At 39.5% G+C, this 24,607-nt stretch overlaps 3 protein-coding genes across 3 annotated transcripts; 2 read left to right on the forward strand and 1 right to left on the reverse strand.

Moving 5' to 3' along the window:
* Positions 1-247: 247 nt before the first annotated feature.
* Positions 248-3,872, reverse strand: med21 (mediator complex subunit 21). Its single transcript, XM_044021559.1, has 4 exons — positions 3,786-3,872; positions 3,404-3,518; positions 2,674-2,774; positions 248-1,264 (listed from the first exon to the last, which is right to left on the reverse strand). The coding sequence occupies exons 1-4, from the start codon at positions 3,825-3,827 to the stop codon at positions 1,085-1,087; spliced, it is 438 nt and encodes a 145-aa protein (XP_043877494.1). The 5' UTR covers positions 3,828-3,872; the 3' UTR covers positions 248-1,084.
* An 8-nt stretch (positions 3,873-3,880) lies between these two features.
* fgfr1op2 (FGFR1 oncogene partner 2) lies at positions 3,881-7,579 on the forward strand. The gene is made up of 6 exons (XM_044021558.1): positions 3,881-4,175; positions 4,866-5,002; positions 5,183-5,300; positions 5,775-5,917; positions 6,120-6,233; positions 7,094-7,579. Exons 1-6 carry the CDS (start codon positions 4,151-4,153, stop codon positions 7,229-7,231), a joined length of 675 nt encoding a protein of 224 aa, XP_043877493.1. The 5' UTR covers positions 3,881-4,150; the 3' UTR covers positions 7,232-7,579.
* A 65-nt stretch (positions 7,580-7,644) lies between these two features.
* Positions 7,645-22,867, forward strand: tm7sf3 (transmembrane 7 superfamily member 3). The gene is made up of 12 exons (XM_044021557.1): positions 7,645-8,353; positions 11,080-11,234; positions 14,161-14,311; positions 15,399-15,519; positions 16,682-16,853; positions 16,957-17,134; positions 17,500-17,586; positions 18,482-18,562; positions 18,673-18,825; positions 18,947-19,047; positions 19,976-20,138; positions 20,954-22,867. Exons 1-12 carry the CDS (start codon positions 8,272-8,274, stop codon positions 21,205-21,207), a joined length of 1,698 nt encoding a protein of 565 aa, XP_043877492.1. The 5' UTR covers positions 7,645-8,271; the 3' UTR covers positions 21,208-22,867.
* Positions 22,868-24,607: the final 1,740 nt, after the last annotated feature.

Below are 24,607 nucleotides of genomic sequence, written 5' to 3' on the forward strand. Positions count from 1 at the left end.
CCCACATTTGTTACCGGTGACAACATTTACATCAATAGTCAATGTACAGGTGTTGTTTTTATGTTCTCAAAAACATCTAGGACTTGATTATAAATAAATGCATACAATATTTCCTGTTTTAACAACAGTCTGTCATCTCCCATTACACACTATTTGTATCTTTCATATGAAACCAATTGAAATATCATTACTATCGCTTACAAAACTGAGAAAAGAGCTTGAACTGAAAATAAATTGTTTACAATAATGATGTGCCCAAAGTTTTATTTAAATAAAGCAGAAAACAGTTATGTCACTATTGAGAGCAGCAGCAACTCAAATTAGGACAATTTCATCCAAAACATATTAAAACGTCATTTACAGCATATACTTTCCATAAAACATACAAAATTAGAGCATGAGGAAGTAGGATGAAACAATATTTTACACCGAGTGCATGTCTCAAGCTCAACTGCTGCAGGGCTTCAGTGCAGCTTCCGCTATGTTCTAAACAGAATTTGCCTTTGAAAATGTTAAAGACTCCAAATACTCCTCTGTACCTACATAAAAGCAAAGACTCCCTGGCATGAAAACACATCAGTCAATGCTGCATGTTTCATAATAAAACTTTGTTGAATTGTTTTTAATGGAAACAAAACTAATATGTGGAGTGCTTTTACTTTGAAACAGGACCTGTTGTTTTTGGGATGTATGAAACATAAAGATGGCAAAATTGTGAAGAAAGATCATTTTCACTGTAATTTTTTGCTGCCAGAGGCCCGCCACTTGCATAAAAAAAAAATAAAGAGGTTAAGTGTTCCTAAATAAAAAGAGAGACATGTTACAGCCGTGACACACAGCACATGCATCCATTGTGTAACAGGCCTTACTTTTTCTACACCAAATTACTTAAATGGGACCAAAAAAAAAAGTTTAGTTTTTGTGAATATTCAAACCTCATCTCATCCACACCAGTCTGGTAAGAATCTCCTACACATTTAAACATGTATTCAGACACTTTTAGTATGGGTTTGAATATTTTCAGGCTAGCAGTTTATTCTCTGATGGTACAAAATAGAGTCCTATGTTTTGTGCATGGTGTGGGTCAGGATTCAGCCGCCGATGGCTGACTTAGGGCACCATTGCGTGTGCGGAGTTGAGATTGGGCTATGTCAGCCAGAGCACTCTGGATCTTCTCCAGCAACATATCACCACGGTAAACCACTTCCTCCAGGCGAGCTGCTGCCTCGTGGTTCTCCTCTTCCAGCTGTCGGAGACTGGCTGCCTGATGGGAGATCACAGTCACATAATCATTTACAATAAGCTGTTTTTGTCAATGAATAACCAATGCTTTTAAAATGTATATTTCATTTTCTAATAAACAAGGCCACATATTTCTTTATAAAGCCCTGACATAATTTTGGTTCAGCTGGAACGAACATCTCATGCAGGAAACCCATGCATTTCTTGAACTTATGTGGCATTATGTGGTTTCATTCAGGGGTAGAGCAAGTTGTCTTTCAACTTAAAGGTTGTGGGTTCAATTCCCGGCACCACTAGTCTACACGTTGCTCCTGACAGCTGTGCATGTGAATGGGTATGAAAGATGAGTGATAGGAAATGCTCTGCACATAGATGTGCTGTATGAATACCTCTGTCTCTATATTTCCTGTGCCACACAGACCCAAATAATAAGCTCATACCAATGCTAATTATACCTTTCTCTGAAATCGTTTTCAGTTCAGGATGGCATGTGTAGGATCTAGGTTTCCATCCATCCATCAAAAATAGACTAAAACATCACACTGGTTCGCAGAGCTAGAGCCATCAATGCAGAGAGAAACTGTCCAAATGCTCATATGGCTCCCTCTACTGACAGAACACTGGAAATTGGTTTGTTCCTCTGGTCATGTAAATGCTTTTGGGTATTTTAAACAGTCGATCCAAAGTTATGTTTCCACTAAATGGTCCTAGCTCGCCTCGCCCTGGCTCGCTTCACTTCTACACGATTTAGTTGTGTTACCATTACAATATAGTTCCTCCTCAAAGTGGGCGGAGTCATCACTGCACGGCTGCATGAAACTGCCGTGACTTCATTTGACACATCACACACACAAACTGGTGACTTGTAAAACAGGTGTTTTCAGTGCACTGAATCATTAGAATCAGTTAATCAAAAAGATTGGACTGAAACACAACGGTAGAAATCCCAGGCTTTCAGCAGTGCTGTCGCTAAATACACCAGACTCCTCTGTTAAGTGATGAGATTTTAGACATTAGACATACAGTCCTGGTAATTGTTGGAGATTAACCCACATTTTCAGGATATTTAAGTCTTTTTAACTGATCTACAGTTCGGCATTGTTCGGATTGATTCTTGTGTTGGACGTAGCTCTCACGCCTCTTCCTGTGGCGGCACTCTGACCAATCAGTGGCTGGCAGCCTAACGACATCCCGCATAGTATCGCCTCAGCTCACTTGGAACCTTGCCAGAGCGCGTACTAAAAAAAGTACCAGATACTATCACTAATGGAAACTCAAAATATCCATATCGTGCCATGCTGGTGGAAAAGGGGCTTTACTGAGAGTACACGTTCACATAGATCAAACATTACAGGTGAAATTGCTGTATTGGACAGCCAATGACATTTGAAGGATAATTTGAGATTCAAACATGTTTGTGTGAAAACTGACCTGCAGAGCTGCCGTGGACTCCTCACTGGGCAGAGAGTCAATTAGTACATCCACGTCTTTTGCTGTTCTGGCGATCAGGGCCGCAAACAGTTGGGCATATTCTGGGCAGCAAATTCAAAATTTTGAGTCAAACCAAAATGCAGGGCACAAGGACTAACTTAAGTGTCACTCAAAAAAGGGCTAAAGGTGACAACCTACATCTTATCGTATCCTTATCTAGCAACAGGTAAAGCGGGGAAAAAGTGGAACTTTTAACAGTACAGTTAGAGAAACTCTAAAGACAAGCATTACAGAGAAAGTTAGGAGAAGATAACTGATGTGTATAAACGCAACAATAAAAAAAAAATAAAGAGAATGCATGAACATACCATAAATTATATAATTATATGTTTGGGAGAAAAATATTTAGCTATGTTCTGATTTAATGGAGTAATATGTAAACGCTGATTTTTTTTCATTTTTTTAGCGGTCAACTGATCAATAACACATTCTCTGTGATTGTTCCTCTACTGGGATGGCTGAAGTCACAAACATTTGTGATTTCAGTTCAGCAATAAATTAGATCTTTTAGATGTTTTTTTTGTAATGTTGCTTTTCAGTGCTGATAAAAACCATGTTGTTGCAGATTGTGACACCAAACAGTACAATTTACAAGATTTAAGTGTTTGTTGTTTCTGGCAAATTAGATTAACACTACATCATAGCTTTAAAAGAAAGAATAATAACACACCTTCCGTTGGGTTTGCGGGCTGATCCTTGTTGATGGCTGTCTGGATGTTACTGAAGGATGCAGGAGGCGCACATTGTTGCAGGACCCCGATGGCATTACAAAACTGATCTGCAAGCTGAACACAATATTATGCAGAGTTGGATAGTTTGAAAGTGCTCAGTACTGTGCAACGTAACCTGAAAGTGAACTTGTTTCATGAAACAGGCCCCTATCGTTAGCTCCCCAGTGATGTATCACGTTAGCGGGTTAATAGTGATACATATAGGACATACTGCTTCACAGTACATACTACCTTCAAATGATATAAACACTCATGGTTTATTTATTACGTCCCTGGTCAATATACTGCGCTAATGTTTTAAATACAGCAAAAAATCATTACCGAATTGACAGCGTCTTGGAGCTGCGTTACCCTGTCCGCCATATTTTCTGTGTTTTAACCAAATCTCGCTATCGTTGTCGCGAGAATGTCCTGCCAGCATAAACTCTCGCAGAATTTGACGGTATTTGGAAGCTTTGTTTCTACTTTCCACTGCTTAGATAAGCTGTCAACAGTTGTAGCAGCTCAAACCCGTCTTTACAACGAACAAGAAGAGCGTTCAACAAAATTAGTTAACCTGTTCAATTCTTAAAATGCTTTAAAAGTGAAAAGAGCTCATTTATTAACCTCGGAGAGGACTAATGTTAGTCTTTAGCTAATGCTAGCTGCCAAACATCAACAGGAAGCAGCGGGCTAACTAAATCCTCATGTCTTGCACTTTGAGTTCTCCAGGTAACGCTTTTCATTCTTTAATCAGTTTCCTTTTATTCAAACATTTTGCATGGCACTTGAGTTGTTAGACCACCATGCATTTAACGATATGCCTTATATGACTTTGAATGTGGTTAGTGATCACCAACAAAGTTAGCTTAGACTTGTTAGAACGTTACTTCATGTTGGTTAACTGAATTGAAGTGTGTATTTGCCTTTACACTTGCTATCGCGAACACAAGTCCTGACCTACAGTTACTGGTTATGTCACCTACAACACAGTAATGCCAGCTTAACACTGCAGCTGTCATAAGGTGTGTCTAGATTAGCAATGTACCCAATTAGCATATACGCGTTCATTGTATCTTTGGTCAGTTCTCTGTGTTTTACGTAAGTTTATAAGTAAAACGCATTATATAGTTTATAATACATTGTTCTGAGCTATTATGGTTAATTTTTTTTTTTGCTTTACTGATTTATTTTAGTATGACTCCTTAGCCTATCTGAGGTCAGAAAATGACTTTTCTGAGAAAGATAAGATAACTTTATGACATACAATGAAACATTGCATTTATAATGCAGTTAATTGTTTGGTCTGAAGGTTGAGTTTATAATTATTGCACAAGGAGTCCACCCCTCTTGACTAAATCTAGAGCACTGTTGTCAATTAACCTACATAGATCCTCATAATAATGAGTTACCTTTTCTCAGGCATGAACTGTACCTTGGAGAACGTCTTGGCAGATGCCAAATCATTAGTGGAAAGGCTTCGTAACCATGACAATGCTGCTGAGATGTTAATCGAACAGACGACATCCCTCAATAAGCGAGTGGAGGCCATGAAACAGGTAGGGTGTCATACGATGCTTGCTTCTGATTAGATGTGGTTGTTTATTTTGTAGATGCTGTAATAAAAAAAACAACCAAAAAACTGGCAATAAATGGAGTGAAACCTGTTGAAAAAAATGTAAAACATTAAACACTTTCGCCTGTTCACTGGATTTAGTTTGTTTATTCCTTGTTTACAGTACCAGGAGGAGATTGATGCACTGAACCAAGTTGCGCGACATCGGCCTCGATCCAGTCTGGTACTTGGAATCCAACAAGAAAATCGTCAAATCAGAGAGCTCCAGCAGGAAAATAAAGGTCTGCACATGGACTTTGGTTTCATGTTGCTGATTTTTTTTTTTTTTTGTAACATGAACAGTTTAGTGAGTGAGAGTTGTTACTCTATGGGTAGAAGTTTAACTATACATTTCATCTGTCATCAAGCATTACATTTGTTTGTTAACATTCATTCATTCATTCATTCATTCATTCTTCTACTGCTTTGCCCTCTACATCGAGGGTCACAGGGGGGCGCTGGTGCCAATCCCAGCTGATATAGGGTGACATGCGGGGTACACCCTGGACAGTTCACCAGTCCATCGCAGGGCCACATAGAGACAAACAACCATCCACTCTCACACTCATACCTACGGTCAATTTAGAGTGTCCAATGTCTAAACCCAAATCTGTGTGTTTTTGGATTTCGGAAAGAAAACTGGAGAATCAGAGAAATTTTTTCTTAACAGACTCCAAAAAATGTCAAAACCAAACCTTGATTCACTCTTTCTGCAGAATTACGGACATCGTTGGAAGAACATCAGTCTGCATTAGAGCTCATCATGACCAAATACAGGGAGCAGGTCTTCAGGCTTCTTATGACCAGCAAGAGGGAAGACCCCACTATTGTAAGCCAGCTGAAGGAGCAGCACACCACGGTTAGTCAAGACCAGCTTTTGCTATTGGTGACTTAGAGTTTTGTAAATTATTGTTACCATATACTACCAGAGCAGTTTTCTCTCAACTTTCTAATTGAACTGTAAATAAACACAACATTTCAACTGCATGTTTTTGTGTACAAGTCAGACGCACTTCTGGTCTTTTGTCTTATATTGATGTTTTACTCTTTACCCTTTTTAGGAAATGCAAGCACACATAGACAAGATCAATGAGATGGCCTCCGTGATGAGGAAGGCAATAGAGGTGGACGAGGGGCGGATATGTGAAGATGAGGAGAGGATTAAACAGCTAGAGGTAAAAGCAAATGTTTAGACCTACTGCACAGTCACGGCTAACAAATCCAAAAACACGAGCCTAGCTATCAAAAATAAATAAATGAAGTGAAGAATAAAAGTTATGGAAATCGATTTCTACATTGGATTAATAATCATGGAAATGTTTTTTTGCTGAATGTACAATACTAGATACAATATGTGCAAGTTCCTCTTTGTCTGACTTTCACGGATGTAGCTTGCATTTCATACTTGGAGTATTCAGTCATTTTCAGAAAGGATGTATGACTCGTGAATATGAAGTGCATACACAATACTAGTTTTATCAAGGAGGATGGTAAAGACCCATCGACATATTTCACAGGCTAGTTGCTATCTTTGTCTGTCTGTAATGTAGTGGTTGGACAGAGTACACTCTGACAACTGAGAGAAAATGGCAACACTAAAGATGGAAGACCAAAACCACAACAGAAGTACGCAAAAAAACTTCAGAGACCTAAGGGGACTATAGATGGAAATTAGCCAGTAGCTATATTTTCTTTTACTGAGATGTACTATGTACACTCTCCTTGATACAAATACATTTATTAAACTGAACCTGAATGCTAACCTGTGGGTTGACATTACAAGCCACACATTTCATGTGACAATTTGAGCCATTAGATTAAACTTGAGGACATGCATATTTACAGATGCAAGCAGTTGTATTTAGTGTTTTGTTTTGTTTTTTCCCCCGTCACTGAGAAGTAATTTTACATGTACTCTATGTGAGTCCAAACCTACACAAAGCTTGTGGGATCCACTAATGCACTAGTTATGAGACATTCTGAAGTATTGTTGGTACTGTTCAATCATGATTCAGGTTCTGTGTCTGTGTTTTAGCTAGAGAACACTGGACTTCGTGAGCTGCTGGGAATCAGTCGTGAGGCTTTCCTTGTTCTGAAGAGAGAAGACGCTTCAGAGAGCACATCTCTGTCACCGTTGCTGACCAGCGCCGATGTCAGCTTAAGGAAAAGTTAGAGCCCAGATCACTGCCCAGCCCCCTTCCCCATCCATCTGCTGCCACTATTGGGTACAGTTATGTACATTCTGTTGCCACAAACCACTTCTCCTTTTCCCTAAAGACTCTACAACAAAGATCTTCCCCATTCCCTGACTGCATAATACTGCATTATGCTACAGTGTTGCATTCCTGTCTGGTGATTCAGATAGAAGCAGTGTGCACACGTTTTTCTTTCTTTCTTTTTTTTAAATTATTGTTGGTACTTGTGTTTGCTTGTTTTGCCAGCATGCATGGAACTGTGGTGCCTGCAAAGTGTGAATGAGTAAAAGAAGGGCTTGAGGTAAAATAAATCCATAAAAATAAAATTGTCGCTACTGGGTGGGATTTGATTTCAGATGTGTTTCACATCACAGACTCCCTTGTTTTCTTGGGCAGCCTGTGCAAGTGCTTTTTTTCTCACTTTCACTACTCCATGTTAGTATATTGTCCACAGCAACTATAAAGCAGGAATAGAAACAGTTAAGAGTCATAATTTGAAGTATGTGAAGTATCCTGCTCACATTTTATTGTTTATTTTAATAGCCAACTATTCTCTCTGTAAATCTGACAAAATTCAGCAGTGTTTTTGTACTACTTTAAAGTAACTTGTGACTGCAATGAGAGCAGAAGCTGGCAAAGAGGTCCACAAACGTGGAGATACAAAATGTGTCATCATAACAGTCACTAATCGATTAATTTAATCTGGTCACGATTTATGTTGGTCCCCCCCATATGAAAAGTTTGGGAAATACTGGTGAGGGCGGCTGTCAGGACAGGACAGGAGAAGGAACCGTCGCGAGACACGGCGTGATTCTCGCGGCAGCGCCAGCGTCGTTCTGCAGTCGATGTCGGACTGAAATCGTTCTGTGTCGCAAGCGCTGGCTCCGCTCTGTCAGCATGCCGCTCTTTTCTTTGCAGGAATTTGTGTCCAAACACAAGAGAATGTCAGGTTATCAATGAGTTCTGTGACCGACAGCGTGAAGCGTCTTCTGGTAGAATAAACGAAGAAAAGAGGAAAATGTCTCTTTGGACTTGGTCTCCGCTGCTGCTGCTGCTGCTGCTGCTTCACTCGATATGTGAAGTTAACGCTCAAGTGGAAAGTGAGTTGCTAAATCTCGAACTTAACCCTTTTTAACTTGTCATTTGTATGCTTTAGTCTATAAAACATATGGATATGAGGTGTTATAGCGTGTTGTTCAATAGGAAATGGAAAAAAATCCTCTCTTTTGCACTCAAGTTAATGTGCGCTGTCAAATCACTGTGTCTCGAGCCGCTTTGTGTAGCTAAATGTTTTATTTCCATTTTAGCTAGCTAGCGTCAAGTATGTACATGTATGAATATCAAAAAACCCATTACTACGGTGGCGGAGACAACTCAAAGCACTGCAACATGGATGAAACACCACAGCAAACAGCTTCTGTCAATCTCAACAGCATCACAACTTTACGCAAACATTGCGCTGAAAGTCAGTCAGACATGATGAGCGTCAGTTTAACATCTGGATTTGTAATCACGTGAAGGGAAACAGACATTTAGTGTTGTAAAACAAATAATAATTTAGTTTAATGTGCAAGATAAAATAAATCAAATACATGACTTGCATATTACATACATTATATTATAACATATTTTACATAAGATTATATAGTGAGCAGTGACAAGAGCCAGGTGAGGTGATAACACGATATTTGCTGCAGTGTTACCTTCAGCTTCCAGATTTAAAGCAGATGTAACTAATGATCTATGTCTTTGTACAATTATTTGCTATTTCACTACACATATTGACTGTTTCCACTCCTTATTGACTGTGTGAAAGGTTGGGATAGCCTCAGAAAAAGGACACATTTTGGGAACACAGAACTGTGACGCTTTGTGATGCAATCTTTCAAGAAGTGTCAACAATAATTGAATGGATGAGTCTGTCCTCTTCTTCTCTGTGGTCATAATCACATTGCACTGAGTAGTACCCTTCTCTCTCTCTCCACATATATATATAAATAGGGATATTAGCAGTAAATATGCCTGATTTAGACACACAAGCTTGTTTGTGTCCATGGCAGGGCGACAGAGGAAACATTAAAAGATGACAGATAAAAGTTGACTGACGTCATTTCAGAGGATATATGCAAGAGCACATATTCACATAAAGGAAGCAGCATAAAAGTACTACTTCAAGGGACATAACTACATATCACTTGAGCACAAGTATGTCACTCCAACATAACCATAAATACAGTATACTGTGCATGCAATAGTCTTAGGTCACCATCAGCTTTGTTGTTTTTCTATTTGTCTTATATTAACAAGCTGTCAACTCACACTTTATGAATAAACCTGACGTGCTGGCTCATGCTATTGCTCGAAAGTCAATCAGAATCAGAATACTTTTATTATCCCAAAGGAAATTGTTTAAGTATGTTCCCATAAAGTGACCGATAATTGTGGTCTCTATAGCATTGCCAAAACAACAAATCTAATGGGGGCCTAAGACTTTTGAACAGTACTGTAATAAACATATATGTGAAAATCATGTGCATGTCTAAATAATGAAGTGGGACATAATTCCAGTTTCAGAGAATGACCAGCAAACAAAGTGCATGGGTTGGCCAGCACGTGTGTCACCATCAACACATCTTTTGCATTAGTTCCTCAGCTGTAAGATTTGAAACTCATTCTGTTAGTATGACATACCATTCATGTGATCCCATCAGTGCAGAACATGTAAAAGAAATGTAAGTCTTCAGACAAATACTATACTACAGTGAAGTGTGAACCATGTAAACGTGATTTGGTGAGAAGTAAAAGTAAAAATGAGCGGTAGGTATTTTAGATGGGGTCCATAGGTCATGTTGTGAAAGTTCTGTGCTGTGCTTGTCACGACTACAAGATAATAAACACAAATAAATCTGGGTGAACACTAAGAGATAAACGGCGAGGAAAGTGCAGTGTCACATCGATGTCTAAAAGGCTAAAAGCTGATCAGGCCAAGTGACTAATTCATGCCCTGAGAGTGCTGTGAATATTTGCCTTTGTGTTTATTTATCTGTCCTGATTGAACTCTTGTGTTATTGCTGTTTGAGCATAGATCATTTGAGGCCCTCATGGTGCAACAGGTCAGGGCTTTTGTACACTTTCCACTTTTAAAGAGAAAGTTAATCCCTATTAATGAATTAATCCATAGTTAATGAATCATTTTCTCTTTTATATCCAACAGTAAAGAATAATAGCTTTGACGAAAGTAGATTATCATTGAAAGTTTTGCGTTAACTGTCGGGGCAATGATTTTCACATTACATCTGAAGATTGTGTTGTAATTCAGAATCATGAATGTTTTACTGATTTTAATATTGTAGTTTTGTAATTTCTTTCAAGAAACAGTGTTTCTAGAATGGCACTGGATGCGTGCATACCTTCACCAGGGCTAATGCCGTATCTTGCCATGTTAAAGACTTCTAAAGAAATGTAATCTGTTTAACTTAATAAAATCCACATCCACAGGCTGGGCAACAGTTGAAAAGATCATGTGAGAGGGAGAGAAATATTCTATAAACGGTATTATATATACTGGCTTGTCATTTGACCTGCCTGCGCTGCAGTTAAATTTAGAATATTGGATCAGAAGTTATTTTAATTGGTTGTTTCATAATAATTGATTTAATAAACTGCTGATGATCATATTACTCTGTTATTATCTCAAAGATTTTATGGCACTGACTGAGCTTGTTGTGGAGGTAGCGAGACACGGGGGTATTAGCTGATTTGTTTAGCTGTATGTGCTGCAAGTTCCAATCAAGTTACTGCAATGTTTTCTCTCTCTCATTCACAGACCGGGTAGTTTTCCTGCCGGGAATGTTCCAAAACGTGAACATCTCCCAGAATGAGACGGTGCAGGCCATGGTGTCCGGGATTCCTCCGGAGGTCGCTTTCATCACTCTGCAGTTTCACACACAGCACCACAACGTCACTCTCTCCTACAACAGGGTGAGAAAGTGCTCACTTTCCTCACTACCGCTACAGCAATGAACTGATGGATGGCAGTAATACTTAATTTACTCTTTTCAGCAGTGACTGCTGCTCTGTTCAGGAGCACTAATATATTAGAGTGATTTCAGAGAGTAATAGTATTATTATGGTTCTAAATGATCCTCTAAAAGTTCATCCCATTTAAAGGAAGAAAGAAGATTAAGAATGGCACATATGAGCGGACACCAGTGTGATTGACAGCTGGTGTTGTCCGATATGTGTGTGGTTTCAGATGACATCTGTCAATTTCCTTTTACAAAACCCTCAGCAGCTGTTTTGAAGCCATTTGACTCAAACTTTTTCAAAGAATTTACTTGGGGCTAAAAAAGAAAGCAGCTTATGATGTAAACAAAAGTTGAGTCATGGTGAACTGCTGCTTGTAGACTCAGATGTAGGATACAGATATCAGAATCGTATCTTCTGATTAAAAATGTATTTCTTTTTTTTTTAGGTCACAACTAACTGACATTAATATTAGAAGGGTGTTTAGTAGCGGGATACAGTGGAGTTAAAGTGATAATTATGTGATTTCACCACAGTCTAGCACATTTCTAATGCCTACATTGATTTGTTAGGTCATTTAATCAAATGAGATTCTCTGGCCTACAGGACTTCTTTTGTTTTTTTGTTTTTTTTTGAGATTAAGTCTTTCGATTAGGTAAGTATTTGTTCAAGGGGTGGGTGATGAATTGTACTGATTGTACTGATTGTGAACATACAGGTTGTAGATAAACCTTTGTTAAGCAGTGATGAGAGTGCCGATATCAACAGCTGAGATAACCGTTTGTGTAGCTGCCTCTATCAGTCATGCATGTTGTGGTCTTACAGATTGCTTTTTGAGTTGGTTTAAGCCCAATGGATGAATGAGGCTTTGTGAGCTGAGTCGTCTGACCCTTATGAGAGCAGTGGCAGTCAGCTGATGTAGAGTTTACTGGTCTTGAGCAGCAGACAGGGGCAACCAAGAGGGAAACAACCCTCTGGCCATGGTCTCAGCAGTCTCAGGGAACACATTAGGTCCAAGCCACCTAGACCTGTTTAGTTTTGCCTTACTTTTCTCTTCTGATTGAAATAGCAGAGAAGAAAACAAAAAAATCATGTGACCGAAAGCTTTTTTTCTGTGGTAAAAAGAAATGAAGCATGAAGGAGACATGAAGAAGAAACAAAAAAACAAATGCCTCTGACATGGAGCAGATCACTCTCACCATGGAAACAAGAAATTCTCATTGAAAAAAAGTATGTGCGCAGACAGGTTTATTTAAGAGTGAACACGCACTCAAAATGCTTCACTTTCCTGAGATTGTTAGCGTTATCTGTCTAACTTCCCCCTTTATTCACTCTCACAAGAGAATTAATACAAGATCGTTGTTGTCTATGGTGACTGGCACGTTATGTCAACTATTTCTGAACACCATAGGATTTTTTTAAAGTCAGATCTACTGCTCTGTATTTTAAAAAGGAAATACAAAAGCTTGTCTTGTGTGATGAATCACTGCTGTACCTGGTGGTGACTAATAACTACCATCTTTACACTCTTGTGATTGCTCTGTGTCATGTTGGATTCATTTAGTTGTGACTACAGTGAATGGTGGCACTATCCACTCTGAACAAGATGAGTGTGACACAACAGAGTTATTGTATGTGCAGTGGAGTCAAGACTATATATCTCCATTCTGACTTTGTTGCAAGATCTATGAGATCTTAGCCAGGAAGAACTCCTCTCTATCGACCTCCTTTATTTCCTGTGTGCATACACACACACACACAGCTTTTCGACCTGTCGGAAATTAAAAAAATGTATTATAAACTTTCTATTCATGTGTACTGGGTTCAGAACTATTTAACACACTTCCGTGTTTGACTCTACTACTACTGGCACAAACAAACATTAAGAACACATTGGGTTAAATTCCAGCTTGTGCAATAATATACATTTTTTTGTCATAAGAAGAGCTCTTTAATGCAACAAAATAAGAACAAAAAGTAAATAATTGGCTTTTTTTTATCTTTTTTTAACTTGTGTTTTACATGTCACATGAATTTTAATATTACTGTACCGGCTTTTTCCAAACCCATGTTGTTACTGTACAACACTTGTTTTCAAAAGTTTTTTAATAAAATTGGATTGGATTGGAACATTTTAAATATCAGGGTTACTGTTACTTGTTAGTTTGAGCTGTTCATTGATTGTTTTGGTCTTTGTTGAGAATAAGAAAGATACTAAACTTATCCTTTGTAGTCAAGCTTTTGCTGAACCTTTGTGTTTCAACTGCTCTGCCAATAACAAGTACTTCTTGGGAAACAAAAATAATTTGTTTAAAAGAAGATTGTGAGAGCTTCCGAGAGAGAGTCTCTTCTAAATTCTTTGAGTGAATTTCCAGAAACAACCAGAAATATTTAATTAACCTTCAGGTCACCACCGTCCTCAGAGATAGAATAAATAGAGACTGTCACTGTCAGAAAGGTCACAGTCTGTGGAGGATGTAGACTGCAATGAACCACAGTCCTCAGTGTGAGGCGTGTTGTGTGGGTCACTAACACAGTAATCCATGGAACAAAGACCCGAGTGTGTTGTGAAATGGTGAGAGAACAGAGTTTTAATGCTAATCATAGCTGCTTGATCTGTGCTAAATCTTTACTTTGTCTTAATTTTGAAGCAGAACCAGTTTTTGATTGACAGCGTTGCAGAAACATACAAGATACTGATCAGCACACTAACACATTAGTATGTGGTGAGGTCTTGCAGAGTACAGCTGCTGCACTGGATCGATTAACAATTATCTGTTTGTTAAGTGATCCTGGTCATAAAGACAAGTTCACATGTGCTCTGTTTGTGCTTTGCCTGCTGACAAACCTTTGCTCTATATTTGTTATGTGTGTGTTTCAGATGCCAAGTCAAGATCTCTCTATGACAGCAGTGGACTCTGGCCTGCTCTCGTCTCTGCTGCCGGCCCAAATATCCCTCTCACTGTTCCTGTCTTCACCCAACAGTGACACTGTGGCAAGCATCGGGGTCATTCTACCTCTCTCTAGCACTGGTGAGTTTTAGGCCCTGTCTAGACCTGGTATTAAAGGTCTACTTACATATATTAACTTGTTTCCATGGTGAAAACGAGCTGCAAACGAGCCGATCAAAATATCTCTTCACTGACACTCCCGTCAGCCACGCTGTTTCAGACCAAAATCACACCGCCAGAACGCAGACTGTGTTGTGATTGGCCAGCCAACGAGAGCTTTCCCACTGTCCTGTGATTGGCCAGGTACCTGGGAGTGACGTAATTAGCACGTCAGCTCTCAGATACGCAGCTCTCCCTCTGGCACGGTGGATGCTCTGACATCTTCTTCTGCGGTTGAATGTACGCAACCGGATATGCCCGGACTAGGAGGAGCTACGCGGTGAGAGGAGTGGTGAGGTTTACTGATGACATCATCAGCAAACGGAAGTGCTTTTCCCGCTTTGCAGAGCCCAGGAAAACAATAAAACCCTATTTTCTCAGCTGTGGCTGAACTGTATTCTGAAATTTTAGGGTTTCATAAACGAGGTAATGACGCAGATACACACACAAAAGCAGCGTTAACTGGAGCTTCCGGTCTATGTCGCCTTCAACATCTATCCTGAGTGAACTGATCGAAATAATCTAGGTACAACTATTCACAGCTCGAATAAAATGATATTGTATCTGGATTTGCCTGCCCGTTGAGTATTGTTAAGAATACTGGTAAACTACTTCAGTTTAGGAATTGGCAACCACCAAAAAAACCACCTTAAACCACCAACCCACTTCCAAATGTTGTTTTTGCATTCAGATCTGAGGACGCATTTAGGATGGATTGTGACCATTTAGACCTGCACTTAAAGCAGGGGGTCAGATCAGTCTGGAGGGATGTTAATGCCATGTCTGATTTAAGAAAAAGTTCACGTGCGTGAAAAATCATGAACAGGGATGATGCATGTTGTGCGTGAATGCTTTCTGCAAGGCCTGATATTTTTCTGTCTGAAGTCGGTTACACCCACATGGCTGCCCTCTTCCTTGTGTGGTGAAACGAACATGCTGTCTTCTCTTTCTTCTTGTCGTCCTCCACTGACACCGCTGATGATAAACACACTCTTTCACCTGCTTGTAGACCCAGTGCCTGGGGCTTGCAACATGGAGTCCAACCTGGATGTCGATCCAAATCTCAACATTCACTACAACCTCTATGAGACCACGATTCGTTTTGCCCCTGCAAACACAGGATATGCGAGGTAATGCACCACATGGCATTACCCAACTTCCTGTTAGGCCTGTTTAGCTGGAGGAAGACTGTAAACAAACAATGCTGTGCAAAAGTCCAGCTGTGTTGTTTTTACTGTATGTCTGTCAAATCATTGGCATTTGGATTGGAATGATGTGACTGAAAGTTGGTCTTAGCAATCTTAGCTTAGCAAGCTGAATTAAATGAGTTAAACTCCTAGAACATGTATATGTAATGCTCAAGCATGTCTCGAATGAACTTGGCCTGACAGTATAGATGTCATATAGCAGGACAATCACATATTTTACCAATATCATTGAATTCACTCCAGTGGAAACAGTATTTTGCTCAGGAATAATACATAATGAAATGCCTCCTTCACTTGTGGGAATATGTTATACATTTTGTATACATTTTGTTTATAGCTTTCAGCTCTTTATCACTGTTTGTCTCTATTGTCTTGTGAGACGATTTCTTTGTGGCCACAATAATATTTTTAGTATCAGATGATGTTACAGAAACATTCTTTATGCTGATTTATGCTGGGTAGTTTTTAAAAGTTTGGAAAAGGCCTTTCTGAGTGTATACACCTTCTCTGCCTTAAATTCTGTGGAGGCTCTTGAGTTTTTTAAGAGCAATTAACTTCTTTTTCTCTAGTTTCTGAAAGAAACTCAGCTTTGATTTCGTTTCTCATGTCTCTCAAAGTAGCTTCACTACTTCACTACACCAACTACATTCATATCCTGTTTGAAGTCAGTACCACATTGATCAAAGTGGAACACTTCACTGTGCATCAACAAACCACTGGTTCTTATGCGCCTCATAAGAACCACATGATATCCTTTCGATTGTTTCCATTTGCTGTGCACGAACTCATCATATTCAGTTTTGTAGAGACACTTGTTCACTATAGTGGGGCAGTTTCCGGTAAACAGCTCAGACGAAGAGTCACGGACCATTGTCATCTCACTTAGATTTCTTTGTTTAGTGAGTTAAGTGCATATGAGCGAGACAGTGAGCCTTTCACTCACTGCTGACGTACAGTGAGTGAAAGGCTCACTGTCTCGCTGAGTAGGAAAAGAGCCTCAGACAAAAGCAGTCACAGAAGGAGGTGAACACAAGGTGAAGTTTGAGTTCTCCTGACTGTCCCTTCTGTCCTTGTTCTCCATCAGAGGCAATTCTCCTCCACTCTGCGATGAATCCACAGGAGCCAACACACGCTGGCGTCTGCAGTACGACATCTACCAGTACTTCCTGCCCGAGAATGACCTATCAGAGCGCAGCCTGTTCAGTGGCATTCAGGCCGTGGCTGACATCAGTGGTATGATGGAGAATGGCAAACATGTAAGCAGCATAAACGCACACGTGATTAAACCGCGGAAATCTGTTTTTCTTATTGACAAGTAGGGTCAGCTGACACACAGCCCGTCACACTGTCTCCCTGCAGGTCATGACACTGTCGTCATCAGATATGAGCATGGCGGTGTTCAACTCCATCCCCGGCCAGGGCATCATTTACTCGGTCATTGTCAGAGACCCACTGTGGAACACTTCAGCCCCCTACGTCCCTGTTCACACCTATGCCTGTAGCTTTGCTTCCACCCTGGATGGCTGTCAAACTCTGGGTGAGCACCTAAAGCCACTAAATCTAATGGCTATACCTTGGATTTTTAATATCATATTATTGCATATTTAGCACTGTTAACAGCTATGCTAACTGCCAGATAATGAATGGCTCCAGAAATGATTTTGCATTGCTGTCAAAACAGATGAAAAACACATTAACCTTGATGATTTGAGCTAAAGCCGATAAGACAATCTGTCGCTGCAGAATCAGTGATTCATGTAAAACTGAACTAGACCTGCATTGCCTGATCTAGTTCTTACATCAGGTTGAAACTTGAGCTGCATTGTTCTGAAAACAGTTGATCAGTTTGATTTATATTATTATTATTATTATTATTACTATTTCTTTTTTTTTTTTTCTTAGGAAAGGTATCAACAAAAGTGTTTTTCACCATCACTGGCTTGGTGGGCCTGTTTGTCTGCTTTTTTGGACACCGATTCTTCAAATGTGGTAAGGAGTGTTGTTTTAAATAATGTATATGTATTTTAATCTTATCAGTATTGCAGTTAATAACACTTACATACATTTTTGTGAAATGTAAGTTATGGGTGAAAATTCCACTAACAGCAAAGTGGTTTTTAGTACAGCTGGGACATATTCATTTTTTTCTCTCTACTTCTGGTTCCATCCTGGCGTCAGGTCAGCCTTTTTTGTTTGGAGCTATAAATCATTACGTCTTTTTTTTTTTTTTCTCTTGAGGTCTGGGAATCAAACCCAAACTTTGTTGAACGAAGAACTGTTTTTGTTTAGTCACATTTCACTTCAGGAGCATGAGGAAAAGGCCAGTGAGATACAAGGTCATGTTTGTAAATGTAAACTTTCTCATAGAAACGAAGCAAAGCTCTGGCTCTCCAACATACATACAGTATGACATTTTATTTAGTCCAGTGTGTGCTTCTCTGTTTCTTTATGCATTTAAAAAGGAAAATTATTACTGGTCTTGAGCATGGTCCTCTCATGTGATCTTGCATGCGAAGCTTAAATGTATTTGTTCCAAACTCCAACCCATGACTTTGATGCTGCCAGTAGTTCTCTAATAAATGCCAGAGTGAGACGTTAGATCAAGTGCATAACCTCTTTATTCCGGAACATGTGGTTCCATCCAGTTCCAGCAGCTGCATTTAAAGGGTACATGGCGCGACTAATGATTATTTTCACAATTAATATGTTGATTATTTTCCTGATGAATCGATTAGTTGTTTGGTCCTTAAAATGTTAAAATGAAACAAAGAAAGTGGAACATGTTTACATTAAAGAAGCTGAAACATCTTGTTTTAGTTATTAAACAAACACATATTTGCAGCCTTTATCTCTTTAATATCTCATGCTCCTGTTTGTCCCACAGAGCTGTTCTGCATGGGCTTTAGCTTTGCAGCGTTTTTCTTCTTTGTGCTGATCACAAGGACCACAGAGCTGAACTATGATCGTGAGTTCTTTTTGTCTACTTCTCACTGTTTACACTACTAAAGCGGAAGTATAATAACAGACAGTTGCAGCAATGAAATAAAAACAATGTCTGCTTCCATCCCTCCACAGTTCGCCTGGCTGTGTCGGCAGTGATCGGCGTGGTGGGCGGGGTTCTCCTGGTGATGAGCTGGTGGCGTTTTGGTTCGGTCATGGCCTGCATCGTCGTGGTCGGCCTGATGCTCGGCTTTCTCATCGCCTCCACCGTCTTCTTCACTCCTCTGGGTGAGAAAACGAAATTCTGCGTGTTCCCCAAACAGAAGTCACTATTGTTTTTTTCCACGTTAAATCACGGTAAAGTTCTTTTAACACAGCTGTATACCATGTGCTGTGCTACTTCTTCCAGGTGACCTTGATGTCTTCAGACAATCGGATGTCGTTTTCTGGGTGACGTTCTGCTGCATCATGATCATTGTGCCACTCTTCTTTGTGCGTTGGCCCAGAGAGGTAACGGCTTTTTACACTTACACCTCCTCACCACAGCGTCACATTTAAGTTTCATTATACAAACATACTGTAACTGTAGAATGCAACACCTTTTTTCAAGCGTGTCAGAGAACCAGGGCGGCCTTTACACACCAGAAAGGATGTAAACACTCTTTCACACGTTCCCACTCAGTCTACCTTTATTTGTCATTAGGTCCCTTTCAGAGGTTAAAGTGACCTAATGTGGGTAAACGCTTCTTCTATCAATGCATGTTCCTTTCATCGGGCTTCTATAGAAATATGGCGATGCAAAACCAAACAGTACTTTTTGTACAATTATACAACTATTTTGGAAAGTAGATGCAATTTCCACCAATTAGCCCTCCTAAATATTACACCCTGGTATCTTTATGTAGTAGTATATATGTTTTTCATTATTATTATTGTTGTTATAAGTTCAATATTGTTGGCAACAGATTTACTGTCCAGGATATGTATTGAACTAGAGGGGCTGCTGACCTTCGCTTCTCTTTAAAGCACACCATTTCATAAAAGTGTAAACTAACAGAACTTAAACAAATATTAAGTTGTCTTTTTATGATGCCAAAATGCCAGTATCTGCCCAGGAAATAGTCACAAATCCTTGTTTTTACATTTCTCAGCTAAGTGATTCCTCGTGCTCACTGAGCTTTGCCGTCTGCTGCCAAGAGAGTTTTTCCTCATGTGACGGCATGAAAGCGAGCCAGCCTATCTCTTAAAAATGTTAAACTGCTCCTTTACTTCAATTTAGCATTTTAGTGCTATTTTTTTCTTTTAGCATTCAATTTACTTATTTCCATTCTAATGTATTAAGAATAGAAAACAGACATGCAAACCTATTTTTATATGTTCTTATAAATCAGTTGTGATTGAACTAAATCTCTGATTCTACTTTTTCAAATGCTTTCAGGGTAACATCTGCACGTGTGGCATTGTCGGCGCTTACGCGGTGATTCTGGCCGTCAACGCCTACATGTACACCAGCCTCTCCTACATCACACTGAACATCCTCAAACGCCTGCTCAACAGCAACTTCAGCGCCATGTTCACGGACGTGCCGTTCCAAACCATCGGTGAGTTCACGCCTGAGACCAGTAACGTAAACTTTAAGATGTTAAACATCAAAATAGACTCCAAATACTCAGATACCGTGCACACTACGCCAGTGTGTTTTTTTTTAAGCCCCCAAAACAGAGACTTAACACCTGGCGTTAAAATGCATTTTCTGTGATCAGATGACGCCTGAGTACTTAAGTAAATACAGGTTTAAATACAATCATCTCAAAAAACAATCGTCAGTCTAATATAAAAAAGAAAATCACGATTGTTCTCATGTCAATGTCAAATTTACTTATGTAGCAGCATGTTTTAAAACAACCATAGTTGACCAACGTGCTTTACAGGCTTGATTGCACAATGTCTTAAATGGATTAAAACAACCTTCAAAGAGAGAAAAGAATGACGTGCACAATAACACGTTCATTCTCTCATTCCGCGTGATCGACCCAACCACAACCAAGAAGCCAAAGACAGGAGGTGGGTCTTAAATACATAAATAAGGTGGAGCTAGTCCATTTAAAAGTTTAAAATTGATCCTAAGTTGGACAGGAAGCCAATGGAAGAAGGCCAGAACTGGTGCTATGTGGTCCCTTTTACTCTTCCAGTTAAAATTAAAAGTACATATACGCCGGTGTACCTGAATGGTCATGTGATATACATTTGCATGTGTATTAGTATGAACACAGATTAACTCTGAATGGGACCTAAAATGCTCATCTGGACAGAGATCGTTCTTCTCTTACTTTTAAATACAAATGTAGTAGTATTGTTGTGGGTGTGGCCTTGGGCTGATTTCTTTCTTTCTTCCTTCCTTCCTTCCTTCACCCAGACTACATCCTGATCACAGTGTGGGTGGTGCTTGGCGTGTGCGGCATCGTCCTGCAACTGTACCGCGAGCGCTCTCGGCCGTTCTTCCCGCCCAGCCCGTACCTCATGTGGATGCAGGAGCGCGAGCGCCGCAAGACCAACGTCCTGGACCCGAGCCACCACTTCCCCCCTCTGCCCAACCGCCTCATGGCCCGAGTGCGGCAGCTCACCAAGCGCATGGAGCCGGCGGGCGAACACACGCCGCTGCTCCTCTGAGCCTCTGATGCAGCGACGCATCGTGGACACACACAGGCTTGGACCGCCAGAGTTATAAAGACGCCAGAGAATCTGTTGGACCGAGAGGAATGAGATTCCTCGTGATTTGACTCTGGAGCAGCTGAGTGAAAGACTTACTCAGGATAAACATTTTTAAAAAACCACTGAGAGAAAGTTTTAAATCTCACACAAACAAAGAAGACTGTGACGAACACTTTTTAGTCGCCCACTACTAACGATTTATACAGCGAGAGTCGTTGTTTTTCATGTCGTCAGACCATCATGTGTTTGGAGTTTGATTTTAAACGACAGACTTTTTAATGGAACACAATCTGTGCCTTCAGTCAAACAGTAACATTTAAAGGATTTCTGGGATTCACTGTATCTCAAAGCTTGAGTTCATAGTTTGTTTGGGAAAACACTTCATTGTGTTGTTTGTTGAAATTCTCTTCACTTAAAGACAGTCTTAACTAAATACAGTTGTCAGGGGAACAAAAGAAAATCTGTAGGAGTGTGGAGAATGTTGCAACAGCAAACCACCAGAGGTTAGAGTGATTAATCAGGCAGATATTTGCCATTTTTTAATAATGAATCAGCCAGAAACCTGTTGCTATGTCACTAAGTGTTTTCAATCCCTATGTTTATTTATTTTTTTGCTTTCCGATGACCTGTTTCACGTTTTAAATATTTACTTACATATACATTATTTTTATTGAAAATACTGTGTATGACTCCACTATAGTGCCGACATAAATTGTACCTTGGAGAGACGGACCATAAGTGTTATTCAATAACTAGTTACTGGTGTTAAGCACATTTTTTATTATTATTATGTCAGCATTAAGTAGTTATCTTTTATCAGATGCACATAAATATATGGGCCAAAAGATTTGGCATCAATTCAGGGCTGCAGCCAGCGATTATTTTCACAATGGATGAATCCGTGGATCGTTTTCTCGATGAATCGAGTAATGGTTTGGTCATCGGTGTTTTTCAAACCTGAAAATTATGATGATGTTCTTAAATGTCTTGTTTTGTCACTAAAACCAAACATTCTATTTGATATAGAGCAAGGAAACCAGAAAATATTCACATTGGTTGAGCTCCACAGGCTCTTACACATAATCTGCCCTCTCTTAAAAGCTCTCACTGCCTGAAGCTTTGCTTTTACTTCCATCCATATTTCTCCACGACATATAAGAACACAAACATTCTGCTGCAGATGCACCTGACATTTTAGTTACTTGAGTTCCTTGATCGTTGGCTAAACTCGACTATCACCTCTTTCAGTTTCGTCGCACCGTTTGTCTCTTCACAAAAATCCTACTTCTATACCAGCATACGTACAGATTTGAAGTGCTGATAACTTTTTAGCCTACGTCATGTCCCCCAGACTTTTACTTTTGAAGGCTATCAGGACGTGAAGAGGATTTCAACAAATGAGATAAAAAAAAATTTTTTTTTGAGAAAACGAATACGAACTGTCTCAGCTGTGGTTCACGTCGCACAGTTATTTTACTCAGACAGTGTTTTGTCCTTCACTCCTTTTCCCTTCCGTGTGCTTGACTCAGCCGTTTTCCTCACGTGTAACATGCACAGACTGATCTTTACATGTATGAATCTCACACACGTGTGCCATGACCTTTCTCAGGCTTTTTTTTTTAAAAACGACGATGCACTGACATGACTGTTTTCAATGCCAGCTTCTTACACGTCAGTGAGTACTTTATGTAGCAGCTGAGCTGAACTCTGACATTTTAGAGAAGAAAAACAAACAAAAACATCCAAAGTAAAATGCAGATGGTTGAGTTTTTTGTTGTTGTTTTTTTTTTTTAAATGTAAGGTCAAATGTCATTTTTATTTAATATGTTGATATTTAATAAATGACAACATGTACAAAGAAACTGTTGTACAATTACTGTGTGGTCATTTCAGTTACAATTACGTTAAGGTTTGTGTGAGACATGGTTGTAATCTTAAGAATAATTTGTTCTGTAATTGTCCTGTCAACTATGTTGGAGTTCTCATAGTGAGAGCTGCTGCCCCATGGTGGATCATTACGGTAATGCAGATGGGTTGTGAGAGGACAATAACAATTCATTTTAAATGACATATTATTCTCATTTTTCCTCAGACAGTTTGTGGACCTACAATAATAGACGCTACAGAAGTTTTCTAGGGATTAATTTCTTATGCTTGGGAGTGACTGTGCTTTAAAAGTTAGGATTAGCAACATAATCTCACTAATGTGTGTGTTGCAGTGTGTGGTAACAAAGAAAAAGACAATATTCCTGAATGAATTTCTAGCAGTTGGATATATTGGTTTTGGTAAAAAAAAAAAAAAAAGGAATATTAACTATCACTCAACCCCAGTGCAGTGTTTCATCAGAACCACTAGAGGGCAGCACTGTAACAGAAGTTACTTTTAACTTCAGGGATTCAAAAAAAATTGGATGTTGGATTTAAATTAAATTTAAATGCACTCACATGTTTTATTCTGATAGCCATGTAAAAGGTTATTCCCTGTTGTATTCTATTTCAGCAGAAACTTCACGATTTGTGTGGATGTAAACAATGGTTTATTTGATAACGGGCCTTTTGCACAGCAGCCATGTGGACAGGTCATTGAGGGAAAATCACAGGTGTAAATAATCAAATTAAAGACAGTTAAATTCCCTTGAGCTTACTCAGCTTCAGGGCCCATGCTACTTCACTTGTACTTGTACTGCCCAGGACTTTAAAAAAAAGAAAAAGTCCTGACCAGACAAGAAGTTCACTGGCCCGCAGGTCATTTTAACTTAGATGGACTGAACAGAGTCGACGTTAATGTTTTCAGTTCCACCTGTGCTTTCCCTGTGGAAACACATCAAAATAGCGAGACGATCAAGTAGAAAAAGAAAGGGACAGAAAAAAATGAGTACATGTTCCCTGCACTTTAGTGGTGTTACAATCCGTAACACTCCACCACTGACTCAATGAGTGAAACGTTAAAGTAAGCAGACACATAACACATAACACAACCCCCACACACTCTCCCACTCAGAGTGGTTCTGAGATGCTGTGTCAGCAGCTTATAAGCACTTTGGCTGCCAGGACAGGTGTTTCTCATTAAGGAGTGATTAAGCAGCATCAGGGCGGAGCCACAGAGAAAAGTACAATTTCATATGAGTAGATTGTTACTTGGTCAGTTTAATGGAACTGGAAAGATATGGCATAACATAATTCAACATATATGTAGTAATAAAACAAATAACTTTTATTTGTACCTGTTTTTCAGCAGGACATACTTCTACTACTACAGTTTTATTTTTTTAATCTAATGAAACTACTACTAATACTACTACTACTACTAAGATATACAACAGACAAGTGCAACAAAGGAGTCAGTGTGCATGTGCTT

The sequence above is a fragment of the Solea senegalensis genome, linkage group LG3, assembly GCF_019176455.1.
Source record: "Solea senegalensis isolate Sse05_10M linkage group LG3, IFAPA_SoseM_1, whole genome shotgun sequence".
Taxonomy (NCBI): Eukaryota; Metazoa; Chordata; class Actinopteri; order Pleuronectiformes; family Soleidae; genus Solea; species Solea senegalensis.